Consider the following 13,585-nt stretch of genomic DNA (forward strand, 5'->3'; position numbering starts at 1 on the left):
CCCCAACCCCAATCCCACCCCAATCCCACCCCAATCCCAACCCCAATCCCACCCCGACCCCAACCCCAATCCCACCCCAATCCCACCCCAACCCCACCCCAATCCCACCCCAATCCCAACCCCAATCCCACCCCGACCCCAACCCCAATCCCACCCCAATCCCACCCCAACCCCACCCCAATCCCACCCCAATCCCACCCCAATCCCAACCCCAATCCCACCCCGACCCCAACCCCAATCCCACCCCAATCCCACCCCAATCCCACCCCGACCCCAACCCCAATCCCACCCCAATCCCACCCCAATCCCACCCCGACCCCAACCCCAATCCCACCCCAATCCCACCCCAATCCCAACCCCAATCCCACCCCGACCCCAACCCCAATCCCACCCCAATCCCACCCCAATCCCACCCCGACCCCAACCCCAATCCCACCCCAATCCCACCCCAATCCCACCCCGACCCCAACCCCAATCCCACCCCAATCCCACCCCAATCCCAACCCCAATCCCACCCCGACCCCAACCCCAATCCCACCCCAATCCCACCCCAATCCCACCCCAATCCCACCCCAATCCCAACCCCAATCCCACCCCGACCCCAACCCCAATCCCACCCCAATCCCACCCCAATCCCAACCCCAATCCCACCCCGACCCCAACCCCAATCCCACCCCAATCCCACCCCAATCCCAACCCCAATCCCACCCCGACCCCAACCCCAATCCCACCCCAATCCCACCCCAATCCCACCCCAATCCCAACCCCAATCCCACCCCGACCCCAACCCCAATCCCACCCCAATCCCACCCCAATCCCAACCCCAATCCCACCCCGACCCCAACCCCAATCCCACCCCAATCCCACCCCAATCCCAACCCCAATCCCACCCCGACCCCAACCCCAATCCCACCCCAATCCCACCCCAACCCCACCCCAATCCCACCCCAATCCCAACCCCAATCCCACCCCGACCCCAACCCCAATCCCACCCCAATCCCACCCCAATCCCAACCCCAATCCCACCCCGACCCCAACCCCAATCCCACCCCAATCCCACCCCAATCCCACCCCAATCCCACCCCAATCCCACCCCAATCCCACCCCAATCCCAACCCCAATCCCACCCCGACCCCAACCCCAATCCCACCCCAATCCCACCCCAATCCCAACCCCAATCCCACCCCGACCCCAACCCCAATCCCACCCCGACCCCAACCCCAATCCCACCCCAATCCCACCCCAATCCCACCCCGACCCCAACCCCAATCCCACCCCAATCCCAACCCCAATCCCACCCCGACCCCAACCCCAATCCCACCCCAATCCCACCCCAATCCCAACCCCAATCCCACCCCGACCCCAACCCCAATCCCACCCCAATCCCACCCCAATCCCACCCCAATCCCACCCCAATCCCACCCCGACCCCAACCCCAATCCCACCCCAATCCCACCCCAATCCCACCCCGACCCCAACCCCAATCCCACCCCAATCCCACCCCAATCCCAACCCCAATCCCACCCCGACCCCAACCCCAATCCCACCCCAATCCCACCCCAATCCCAACCCCAATCCCACCCCGACCCCAACCCCAATCCCACCCCAATCCCACCCCAATCCCAACCCCAATCCCACCCCGACCCCAACCCCAATCCCACCCCAATCCCACCCCAACCCCACCCCAATCCCACCCCAATCCCAACCCCAATCCCACCCCGACCCCAACCCCAATCCCACCCCAATCCCACCCCAACCCCACCCCAATCCCACCCCAATCCCACCCCAATCCCAACCCCAATCCCACCCCGACCCCAACCCCAATCCCACCCCAATCCCACCCCAATCCCACCCCGACCCCAACCCCAATCCCACCCCAATCCCACCCCAATCCCACCCCGACCCCAACCCCAATCCCACCCCAATCCCACCCCAATCCCAACCCCAATCCCACCCCGACCCCAACCCCAATCCCACCCCAATCCCACCCCAATCCCACCCCGACCCCAACCCCAATCCCACCCCAATCCCACCCCAATCCCACCCCGACCCCAACCCCAATCCCACCCCAATCCCACCCCAATCCCAACCCCAATCCCACCCCGACCCCAACCCCAATCCCACCCCAATCCCACCCCAATCCCACCCCAATCCCACCCCAATCCCAACCCCAATCCCACCCCGACCCCAACCCCAATCCCACCCCAATCCCACCCCAATCCCAACCCCAATCCCACCCCGACCCCAACCCCAATCCCACCCCAATCCCACCCCAACCCCACCCCAATCCCACCCCAATCCCAACCCCAATCCCACCCCGACCCCAACCCCAATCCCACCCCAATCCCACCCCAACCCCACCCCAATCCCACCCCAATCCCACCCCAATCCCACCCCAATCCCACCCCGACCCCAACCCCAATCCCACCCCAATCCCACCCCAATCCCACCCCAATCCCAACCCCAATCCCACCCCGACCCCAACCCCAATCCCACCCCAATCCCACCCCAATCCCACCCCAATCCCACCCCAATCCCAACCCCAATCCCACCCCGACCCCAACCCCAATCCCACCCCAATCCCACCCCAATCCCACCCCAATCCCGCTCCCTTCACCCACAGCTGGGTCAGGGTCTCCAGGCCGTGGAACAGCCCCCGCGGCAGCGACTGCAGGCGGTTGTTGGCCAGGCTGCTGTGGGGCAGAAACAGGGGCAGGGGGCAGGGGGTCAGGGGTCAGGGGGTCACGGGGTCAGGGGTCATGGGGGCAGGGGTCATGGGAGCAGGAATGGGGGCAGGGGTCAGGAATGGGGTCATGGGGTCAGGAATGGGGGCAGGGGTTATGGGGGCAGGGGTTATGGGGACAGGGGTTATGGGGTCTGAATGGGGGCAGGGGTTATGGGAGCAGGAATGGGGTCTGAATGGGGGCAGGGGTTATGGGGTCAGGGGTTATGGGGTCTGAATGGGGGCAGGGGTTATGGGGTCAGGGGTTATGGGGGAGGAATGGGGTCTGAATGGGGGCAGGGGTTATGGGGTCAGGGGTTATGGGGGAGGAATGGGGTCTGAATGGGGGCAGGGGTTATGGGGTCAGGGGTTATGGGGTCTGAATGGGGGCAGGGGTTATGGGGGAAGGGTTATGGGGTCAGGAATGGGGTCAGGGGTTATGGGGGCAGGAATGGGGTCTGAATGGGGGCAGGGGTTATGGGGGCAGGGGTTATGGGGGCAGGAATGGGGTCATGGGGTCAGGAATGGGGGCAGAGGTTATGGGGTCAGGGGTCATGGGGTCAGGAATGGGGGCAGGGGTCATGGGGGCAGGGGTTATGGGGTCTGAATGGGGGCAGGGGTTATGGGGTCAGGGGTTATGGGGTCAGCAGTTATGGGGGCAGGGGTTATGGGGTCAGGAATGGGGTCTGAATGGGGGCAGGGGTTATGGGGTCAGGGGTTATGGGGTCAGGGGTTATGGGGTCAGGAATGGGGTCTGAATGGGGGCAGGGGTTATGGGGTCAGAAATGGGGTTGGGAATGGGGTCATGGGGTCAGGAATGGGGTCATGGGGTCAGGAATGGGGGCAGGAATGGGGGCAGGGGTTATGGGGTCAGAAATGGGGTCGGGAATGGCGTTATGGGGTCAGGAATAGGGGCAGGAATGAGGTCAGGAATGGGGTAATGGGGTCAGGAATGGGGTCGGGAATGGGTTATGGGGTCAGGGGTTATGGGGTCAGAAATGGGGTCGGGAATGGGGTTATGGGGTCAGGAATGGGGTCAGAAATGGGGTCGGGAATGGGGGCAGGAATGGGGTCAGATATGGGATCACAGCAGTTATGGGATCAGGAATGGGGTCGGAAATGGGGGCAGAAATAGGGTCAGAGGGGGGGTTATGGGGTCAGAGAGGTTATGGGGTCAGAGGTGGGGTTGTGGGGTCAGAGGTGTCGTTATGGGGTCAGAGGGGGGCTTATGGGGTCAGAGGTGGGTTTATGGGGTCAGAGGGGGGGTTATGGGGTCAGAGGTGGGTTTATGGGGTCAGAGGGGGTTTATGGGGTCAGAGATGGGGTTATGGGGTCAGAGATGGGGTTATGGGGTCAGAGGGGTTTTGGGGTCACAGGTGGGTTTATGGGGTCAGAGGTGTCATTATGGGGTCAGAGGGGGGGTTATGGGGTCGGGGGGGTTATGGGGTCAGAGGTGGGGTTATGGGGTCAGAGGTGGGTTTATGGGGTCAGAGGGGTGGTTATGGGGTCAGAGGGGGTTTATGGGGTCAGAGGTGGGGTTATGGGGTGAGAGGGGTTTATGGGGTCAGAGGTGGGGTTATGGGGTCAGAGAAGGCGTTATGGGGTCAGAGGTGGGTTATGGGGTCAGAGGTGGGTTTATGGGTTCAGAGGGGGTTTATGGCGTCAGAGGGGTGGTTATGGGGTCAGAGGGGTGGTTATGGGGTCAGAGGTGGGGTTATGGGGTCGGGGGGTGGGTTATGGAGTCAGAGGGGGGGTTATGGGGTAAGAGGTGGGGTTATGGGGTCAGAGGGGTTTATGGGGTCAGAGGTGGGGTTATGGGGTCAGAGGAGGGGTTTTGGGGTCAGAGGGGGTTTATGGGGTCAGAGGTGGGTTTATGGGTTCAGAGGGGGTTTATGGCGTCAGAGGGGTGGTTATGGGGTCAGAGGGGTGGTTACGGGGTCAGAGGTGGGGTAATGGGGTCGGGGGGTGGGTTATGGGGTCAGAGGGGGGGTTATGGGGTCAGAGGTGGGTTTATGGGGTCAGAGGGGGTTTATGGGGTCAGAGATGGGGTTATGGGGTCAGAGAAGGCGTTATAGGGTCAGAGGGGTTTTGGGGTCACAGGTGGGTTTATGGGGTCAGAGGTGTCATTATGGGGTCAGAGGGGGGGTTATGGGGTCGGGGGGGTTATGGGGTCAGAGGTGGGGTTATGGGGTCAGAGGGGGTTTATGGGGTCAGAGGTGGGGTTATGGGGTCAGAGGTGGGTTTATGGGGTCAGAGGTGGGTTATGGGGTCAGAGGTGGGTTTATGGGTTCAGAAGGGGGGTTATGGGGTCAGGGGTGGGTTTATGGGGTCAGAGGGGTTTATGGGGTCAGAGGGGGGGTTATGGCGTCAGAGGGGTGGTTATGGGGTCAGAGGTGGGGTTATGGGGTCGGGGGGTGGGTTATGGAGTCAGAGGGGGGGTTATGGGGTCAGAGGTGGGTTTATGGGTTCAGAGGGGGTTTATGGCATCAGAGGGGTGGTTATGGGGTCAGAGGTGGGGTTATGGGGTCGGGGGGTGGGTTATGGAGTCAGAGGGGTGGTTATGGGGTCAGAGGTGGGTTTATGGGGTCAGAGGGGTTTATGGGGTCAGAGGGGGGGTTATGGGGTCAGAGGTGGGTTTATGGGGTCAGAGGGGGGGTTATGGGGTCAGAGGTGGGTTTATGGGGTCAGAGGGGGTTTATGGGGTCAGAGGGGGGGGTTATGGGGTCAGAGTGGGTTTATGGGGTCAGAGTGGGGGTTATGGGGTCAGGGTTGGGTTATGGGGTCAGAGGGGTTTTGGGGTCCCCCGCGCCCCCTTACAGGAACAGCAGCCCCCTGAGCCCCCGCAGCGCCGTGGGGTCGATGCTCCCCACCTCGTTGTCCTCTATGAAACTGGGGGGCAGCGGGGGGCAACTGGGTCACCTCCCAGTGCCTCCCAGTACGGCCCAGTACCGCCCAGTATCCCTCCCAGTGCATCCCAGTACAGTCCAGTATCCCTCCCACTGCCTCCCAGTGCCTCCCAGTACAGCCCAGTATCCCTCCCAGTGCCTTCCAGTGCCTCCCAGTACAGCCCAGTGCCTCCCAGTACAGCCCAGTACAACCCAGTGCCTCCCAGTGCATCCCAGTACAGCCCAGTACAGCCCAGTGCCTCCCAGTGCCTCCCAGTACGGCCCAGTACCGCCCAGTATCCCTCCCAGTGCATCCCAGTACAGCCCAGTATCCCTCCCACTGCCTCCCAGTACAGCCCAGTACAGCCCAGTATCCCTCCCAGTGCCTCCCAGTACAGCCCAGTACAACCCAGTGCCTCCCAGTACAGCCCAGTACAGCCCAGTACAGCCCAGTACAGCACAGTATCCCTCCCAGTGCATCCCAGTATCCCTCCCAGCCCCTCCCAGTCCCTCCCAGTCCCTCCCAGTGCCTCCCAGTTCATCTCAGTCCCTCCCAGTCCCTCCCAGTTCCTCCCAGTTCCTCCCAGTTCATCCCAGTCCCTCCCATTATCCCTCCCAATCCCTCCCAGTTCCTCCCACTATCTCTCCCAGTCCCTCCCAGTTCATTCCAGTCCCTCCCAGTCCCTCCCATTATCCCTCCTAATAACTCCCAGTCCCTCCCAGTTCATCCCAGTCCCTCCCATTATCCCTCCCAATCCCTTCCAGTTCCTCCCACTATCTCTCCCAGTCTCTCCCAGTCCCTCCCAGTCCCTCCCATTATCCCTCCCAATCCCTCCCAGTCCCTCCCACTATCCCTCCCAGTTCATCCCAGTCCATCCCAGTATCTCTCCCAGTCCCTCCTGCTATCCCTCCCAGTTCATCCCAGTCCCTCCCAGTCCCTCCCACTATCCCTCCCAATGTCTCCCAGTATGTCCCATTACCTCCCAGCCCCTCCCAGTCCCTCCCAGTTCATCCCAGTCCCTCCCAGTCCCTCCCACTTTCCCTTCCAGTCCCTCCCAGTTCATCCCAGTCCCTCCCACTATCCTTCCCACTATCCCTCCCAGTCCCTCCCAGTCCCTCCCAGTCCCTCCCATTATCCCTCCTAATAACTCCCAGTCCCTCCCAGTATCTCTCCCAGTCCCTCCCACTATCCCTCCCAGTCCATCCCACTATCCCTCCCAGTTCCTCCCAGTCCCTCCCAGTCCCTCCCAGTGTCCCCCTGTCCCTCCCAATATCTCTCCCAGTATCCCTCCCAGTCCCTCCCAGTCCCTCCCAGTCCCTCCCAGTTCGTCCCAGTTCATCCCAGTCCCTCCCAGTACGTCCCAGTTCACTCACAGGTACTCCAGCAGCACCAGCCCAGTGAAGGCCCCGTCCCCAATGGTCCCCAAACGCCCGGCTGTGATCAGCCTGGGGGGACAGAGAGGGGGGGGGGACAGGGGGACAATTTGGGGACAATTTGGGGACGTTTGGGGACATTTGGGGGACATTTGGGGTCATTTGGGGGACATTTGGGGATAATTTCTGGACATTTGGGGACATTTGGGGGTCACTTTGGGGACATTTTAGGGACATTTAAGGACATTTGGGGACATTTGGGGACATTTGGGGACATCTGGGGACATTTTAGGCACATTTGGGGACATTTTGGGGTCTCGTTGGGGACATTTTGGAGTCACTTTGGGGACATTTTAGGGACATTTGGGATATTTGGGGTCATTTTGGGGACATTTTGGGAACAATTGTGGACATTTTAGGGTCACCTTGGGGGCATTTGGGGACATTTTGGGGACATTTCTGGACATTTGGGGACAATTTGGAGACATTTGGGGGACATTTTGGGACAATTTGGGGACATTTAAGGGACATTTGGGGTCATTTGGGGACATTTTAGGGTCACTTTGGTGACATTTGGGGACATTTGGGGACATTTGAGGACAATTTCAGACATTTGGGGACAATTTGGGGACATTTTGGGATCACTTCGAGGACATTTGGGGACATTTTGTGGACATTTGGGGACATTTGAGGACAATTTCGGACATTTGGGGACAATTTGGGGACATGTGGGGACAATTTGGGGACATTTTGGGGTCACTTCGAGGACATTTGGGGACATTTGGGGGCATTTTGGGGTCACTTTGGGGACATTTGGGGACATCTGGGGACATCTGGGGACAATTTGGGGACATCTGGGGACATTTTGGGGACATTTGGAGACAATTTGGGGACATTTAAGGGACATTTGGGGACATTTGGGGTACATTTTGGGGACAATTTGGGGACATTTGGGGGACATTTGGGGACATTTGGGGACATTTTGGGGTCACTTTGGGGACATTTGGGGACATTTTGGTCATTTTGGGACATGTGGGGACACTTGGGGACAATTTGGGGACATTTTGGGGTCACTTCGAGGACATTTGGGGACATTTGGGGACAATCTGGGGACATTTGGGGACATTTGGGGTCTTACAGCAGCTGCAGGGCCGGGCTGTGGCGGAAGCTGCCTTCAGAGAGAACCTCGATGTCCCAGCGCACCAGAGACCTGCGGGGACTGGGGTGAACTGGGACGGACTGGGAGGGACTGGGATGAACTGGGAGGGGCTGGGAGGGGCTGGGAGGGATACTGGGAGGGACTGGGAGGGACTGGGACGGACTGGGAGGGACTGGGATGAACTGGGAGGGGCTGGGAGGGATACTGGGAGGGACTGGGAGGGACTGGGACGGACTGGGAGGGACTGGGATGAACTGGGAGGGACTGGGACGGACTGGGACGGACTGGGAGGGACTGGGAGGGGTAGTGGGAGGGACGGGGAGGGATACTGGGAGGGACTGGGACGGACTGGGACGGACTGGGAGGGACTGGGAGGGACGGGGAGGGACTGGGAGGGATACTGGGAGGGACTGGGAGGGACTGGGAGGGAACTGGGGGGCAATGGGGGGAACTGGGAGGAACTGGGAGGGACTGAGAGGGAACTGGGGGGGACTGGGAGGAATACTGGGATAAACTGGGATGAACTGGAAGGGACTGGGAGGGATACTGGGATGAACTGGGATAAACTGGGAGGGACTGGGAGAGATACTGGGAGGGACTGGGATGGACTGGGATGAACTGGGAGGGACTGGGAGGGATACTGGGAGGGACTGGGAGGAACTGGGATGAACTGGGAGAGACCAGGACGAAGGGGGGGGGGTCATAAAGGGGGGGCGGGGGGGGCTTCCATTGGGGGAGGGTCCATAAGGGGGGGGGTCCCACTGGGGGGGGTTGAATTGGGGGGGGTGGGACAGAACGGGGGGTTCCAACTATGGGGGGGGTCCTATGTGGGGGGGGCCATAAGGGGGGCTTTCTCTGGGGGGGGTCAGGGAGGGGGGGGGGGGCGTCCCATTGGGGGGGGTTGTATCGTGGGGGGGGGGGGGGGCAGCTGTGGGGGGGGTCCAAAAGAGGAGGGGGGGGGTCCAAGGTGGGGAGGGGTCCATAAGGGGGGGGGGGGCCCATAAGGGGGGGTCTAATATGGGGGGGGGTCTATAAGGGGGAGAGGGTTCATAGGGGGGGGGGGGCATAAGGGGGGGGTCCAATATGGGGGGGGTCTATAAGGGGGAGAGGGTTCATGGGGGGGGGGGGGGCCGTAAGGGGGGGGGGTCTCAACTAGGGGGGGGGTCCAAAAGAGGAGAGGGGGGGTCCAAGGTGGGGGGGTCCATAAGGGGGAAGGGTCCATGGGGGGGGGGCCATAAGGGGGGGGTCCAATATGGGGAGGGGGTCTATAAGGGGGAGAGGGTTCATGGGGGGGGGGCCATAAGGGGGGGGGGTTCAACTATGGGGGGGGGGTCCAAAAGAGGAGAGGGGGGGTCCAATATGGGGGGGGGTCCATAAGGGGGAAGGGTCCATAAGGGGGGGGGGCCATAAGGGGGGGGTTTCCAACTATGGGGGGGACCATAAGAGGTGAGGGGGGGGTCCAATGTGGGGGGGTCCATAAGGGGGGGGGGGCATAAGGGGGGGGGGTTTCCAACTATGGGGGGGTTCATAAGAGGTGAAGGGGGGTCCAATATGGGGGGGGGGCCATAAGGGGGGAGGCCATAAGGGGGGGGTTTCCAACTACGGGGGGGGTCCAAAAGAGGGGGGGGCCATAAGGGAGGGGGGGTCCATAAGTGAAGAGGGGGGGTCCAGTGTGGGGGGGGTCCATAAAGGGGGGGGTCCAATATGGGGGGGGTCCATAGGGGGGGGGTTCCAACTATGGGGGGGTCCATAAGTGAAGACGGGGGGGTCCATAAGGGGGGGTCCATAAGGGGGGGTCCATAAGGGGGGGTCATAAGGGGGGCGTTTCCAACTATGGGGGGGGTCCATGGGGGGGGTGTCCATAAGGGGGGGGTCCATAAGGGGCCGGGGGGGCTATAAGGGGGGAGGGCTTAATGGGGGGGGGTTTCCAACTATGGGGGGGGGGGTCCAGAAGGGTGAAGGGTCGGGTGGGGGGGTCCATAAGGGGGGAGCATAAGGGGAGGGGGGCATAAAGCGGGGGGGGGTTTCCAACTATGGGGGGGGTCCATAAGAGGAGGGGGGGGTCCAATATGGGGGGGGTCCATAAGGGGGGGGGCCATAAGGGGGGGGGGGGTTTCCAACTATGGGGGGGGGGGTCCAGAAGGGTGAAGGGTCGGTAGGGGGGGGGGGGGGGTCCAATATGAGGCGGGGGGGGGGGAACCGCGCCTTATTTTTGAGGGGGGGGGGGAACTGGGGGGGTGGGGGGGGGGCGAGGGGGGGGGCGTTTCACTCACAGTGTGGCCAAACGGGGGGGGAACCCCCGGGGGACCCCCGCCCCCCCCCGGCACATGGCGTTCTCTCGGCTGCATTCGCACCTCGTTGGACAACCGCGACCCCCCCCTTTATTTCCTCCCCCCCCCCAATTATGGACCCCCCCCAAATCCCACCCCATTTTTCAGCTCCTCCTCCTCCTCCTCCTCCTCCCCCCCCCGCCGCCAAAAGCAGAGCTAAAAGGAGAGGGGGGGACCCCCCCCAACCCCCCCGCGTCCACATTGGAACCCCCCCCCCACCTCCCCCAAAGCCCCCTCCCCTAATTGACCCCCCCCCCCCCCCCGCTTCAAATTGCCCCTATAAGATGAAAGCCTTAAAGTGACCCCCCCCCCTTTAAAAAAGGCTCCGAAAATAACCCGAAAATGATCGAATTGAAGGAAAATGCCTTAAAATGAAGCTCTAAAAGGGACCTAACCCTAAAAAAATGCCCCTAAAACAGCCCTAAAATGATCGAATTGAAGGAAAATGCCTTAAAATTCACTCTTAAAGGGACCGTGCCCCTAAAAAAGCCACCGAAAATAACCCGAAAATGATCGAATTGAAGGAAAATGCCTTAAAATGAACACCTTAAAGTGACCTAACCCTAAAAAAATGCTCCTAAAACAGCCCTAAAATGATCGAATTGAAGGAAAATGCCTTAAAATGAAGCTCTTAAAGGGACCGCGGCCCTAAAAAAGCCACCGAAAATAACCCGAAAATGATCGAATTGAAGGAAAATGCCTCAAAATGATCCCTTAAAGGGACCGCGCCCCTAAAAAAATGCCGCTAAAATAGTCCTAAAATGATCGAATTGAACGAAAATGCCTTAAAATGAAGCTCTTAAAGGGACCGCGCCCCTAAAAAAGCCAACGAAAATAACCCCAAAATGATCGAATTGAAGGAAAATGCCTCAAAATGAAGCTCTCAAAGTGATAAATCCTTAAGAAAAAGGATCGAAAAATGCTCAATTGGAACGAAAAACCCCCAAAATGAGCAAAATGAAGGAAAGAGCCCCAAAACCTGATCGATTTGGGGGGAAATCCCTCAAATTGAGCCGAAAAAAAAACCCCAAAATGAGCGATTTTTACCGAAATCCCGAAAATTAAAGCCCTAAAAACGATCGATTTGCGAGGAATCCCCCCCAAAAGAAACCCAAAAATGGGCGATTTGGGAGAAAAGCCCCCAAAATAAATCTTAAAAGTGATCGAATTGAGAGAAACCTCCCCAAAAAAACCTCCAAAAAAAACCAAATTTGGTCAATTTTACCCAAATCCCCTTAAAAAGAATCCCTAAAAATGAGGGAAAACCCCTAAAAAACGAATCCTAAAAGCGACGATTTCTAAAGAAAAAACCTCAAAAATGACCGTTTTGGAAGAAAAAGCCCCAAAATTGGATTTTTTTCCCCCAAATTTGACCGATTTCCCCGAAAATTAAAGTGCCTCAAAATGGGATTTTTGACCCCCAAAACTGAACCTTTTTCACCCAATTAAACGACCCGAAATCTTTCGATCTGACCCCAAAATTTGGGATTCCCCCTTCAAACGAAAAACTCCTCAAAATGCCATAAAATGCCCCAAAATTCCCCCCTCCCAGTGTGAAAAACCTCAATTTTGACGCAGGAGCCCCAAAAACTCAGCGATTCGCCCCAAAATTCCACCCCCCCGCAAAAAAATAAACTTTGGAGCCGCCCCCAAATTCGACGCCGCGACCCCAAAACTTCCAAAAAAAATCCCAAAATGCTCCAAACTCCCCCAAATTTGCCCGATTTCCCCCGAAATTCAACACCCCAAAACCCCCCCTAAAACGCGACCGATCGCCCCGAAATTCGGCACCCCTAAAATTCGACCTCCCCGCAACCCGAATCCGCCCTCCGGGTTTCCCCACGTTGTCCCAAAATCGGAAGATTTCGTCCCAAAATTCACCCCCCCCCCCCCTCCCCCTTCGTGCGGTGGCTCCGGGTGCGGCGGTGCGGGGGGCGGGGCTTAGTGAGAAGTGGGCGTGGTTTGTTGATTTGTGGGCGTGGGTTATGGTTTTGTGGGCGTGGTTATGGCGATGCTTTAAATGGATGGGCGGGTTTGGGGGGCGTGGCTTGCATCGTAGTGGGCGTGGTTTTGGTTTTTTGTGGGCGTGGTTACGTGGCGTTGACTTAAACGGAGTGGGCGTGGTTATGGGCGGGGCTAGGAGGAGTGGGCGGGGCCACCGGGGGAACAAGGGCGCCGCTGTTGGAGGGGACAGAGGGGACATTGTGTGTGGGGGGGGGTAATGGGGGGAACTGGGGGGAACTGGGAGGGACTGGGGGGGTTGAGAAGGGCGACGGAGGGGGGTTGGGAGCTCACGGGGGGGCTGCTGGGGGGGCTGGGAGGCACGAGGGGGGAACTGGGAGGGACTGGGAGGGACTGGGAATAACGGGGGGGGGAACTGGGAGGCACTGGGAATGACCGGGGGGGGGAACTGGGAAGAACTGGGGGGAACTGGGAGGCACTGGGAATGACTGCAGGGAAACTGGGAGGCACTGAGAAGAACTGGGAATGAGTGGGGGTAAACTGGGAGGGATTGGGGGGAACTGGGAATAACTGGGGGGAAACTGGGAGGGACTGGGGGGAACTGGGAGGCACTGGGAGGGACTGGGGGGGGAACTGGGAAGGACTGGGGGGAACTGGGAGGCACTGAGAAGAACTGGGAATGAGTGGGGGTAAACTGGGAGGGATTGGGGGGAGAACTGGGAATGACTGGGGGGAAACTGGGAGGGACTGGGAGGAACTGGGAATGGCTGGGGGGAAACTGGGAGGCACTGGGGGGAACTGGGAGGCACTGGGAATGACTGGGGGGGAACTGGGAATGGCTGGGAGGAAACTGGGAGGGACTGGGGGGAAACTGGGAGGCACTGGGAGGGACTGGGAATGACTGGGGGGAACTGGGAGGGACTGGGAGGAACTGGGAATGGCTGGGGGGAACTGGGAATGGCTGGGAGGAAACTGGGAGGCACTGGGGGGAACTGGGAATGACTGGGAGGAACTGGGGAGGTCACTGGGGGGGGTTACTGGTGTCTTACTGGTGTTACTGGGGTCACTGGGGGGGGTTACTGGGATTAATGGGGGGGGGCGCTATTGGGGGGGGTGACAGGTGCCTTACTGGTGTTACTGGTGTCTTACTGGT

The 13,585-nt window shown here is 59.8% G+C and overlaps 1 protein-coding gene across 1 annotated transcript in view; it reads right to left on the reverse strand.

Annotated features, from left to right (window-relative positions):
- The window catches only part of LOC149914058 (leucine-rich repeat LGI family member 4-like), a 29,167-nt gene extending 18,637 nt beyond the window's left edge, over positions 1 to 10,530 (reverse strand). The window contains exons 1-5 of the mRNA XM_090128126.1: positions 10,414 to 10,530; positions 8,120 to 8,191; positions 6,982 to 7,053; positions 5,540 to 5,611; positions 2,622 to 2,693 (exon numbers count right to left, since the gene is read on the reverse strand). Of these exons, the coding sequence (XP_089984252.1) occupies positions 2,622 to 2,693; positions 5,540 to 5,611; positions 6,982 to 7,053; positions 8,120 to 8,191; positions 10,414 to 10,469 (344 nt within the window). The 5' untranslated portion in view covers positions 10,470 to 10,530. The remainder of the gene's footprint in view (positions 1 to 2,621; positions 2,694 to 5,539; positions 5,612 to 6,981; positions 7,054 to 8,119; positions 8,192 to 10,413) is intronic.
- Positions 10,531 to 13,585: the final 3,055 nt, after the last annotated feature.

The sequence above is a fragment of the Phasianus colchicus genome, chromosome 32 (genome assembly GCF_987193195.1).
Source record: "Phasianus colchicus chromosome 32, bPhaCol1.hap1.1, whole genome shotgun sequence".
NCBI classification, from domain to species: domain Eukaryota; kingdom Metazoa; phylum Chordata; class Aves; order Galliformes; family Phasianidae; genus Phasianus; species Phasianus colchicus.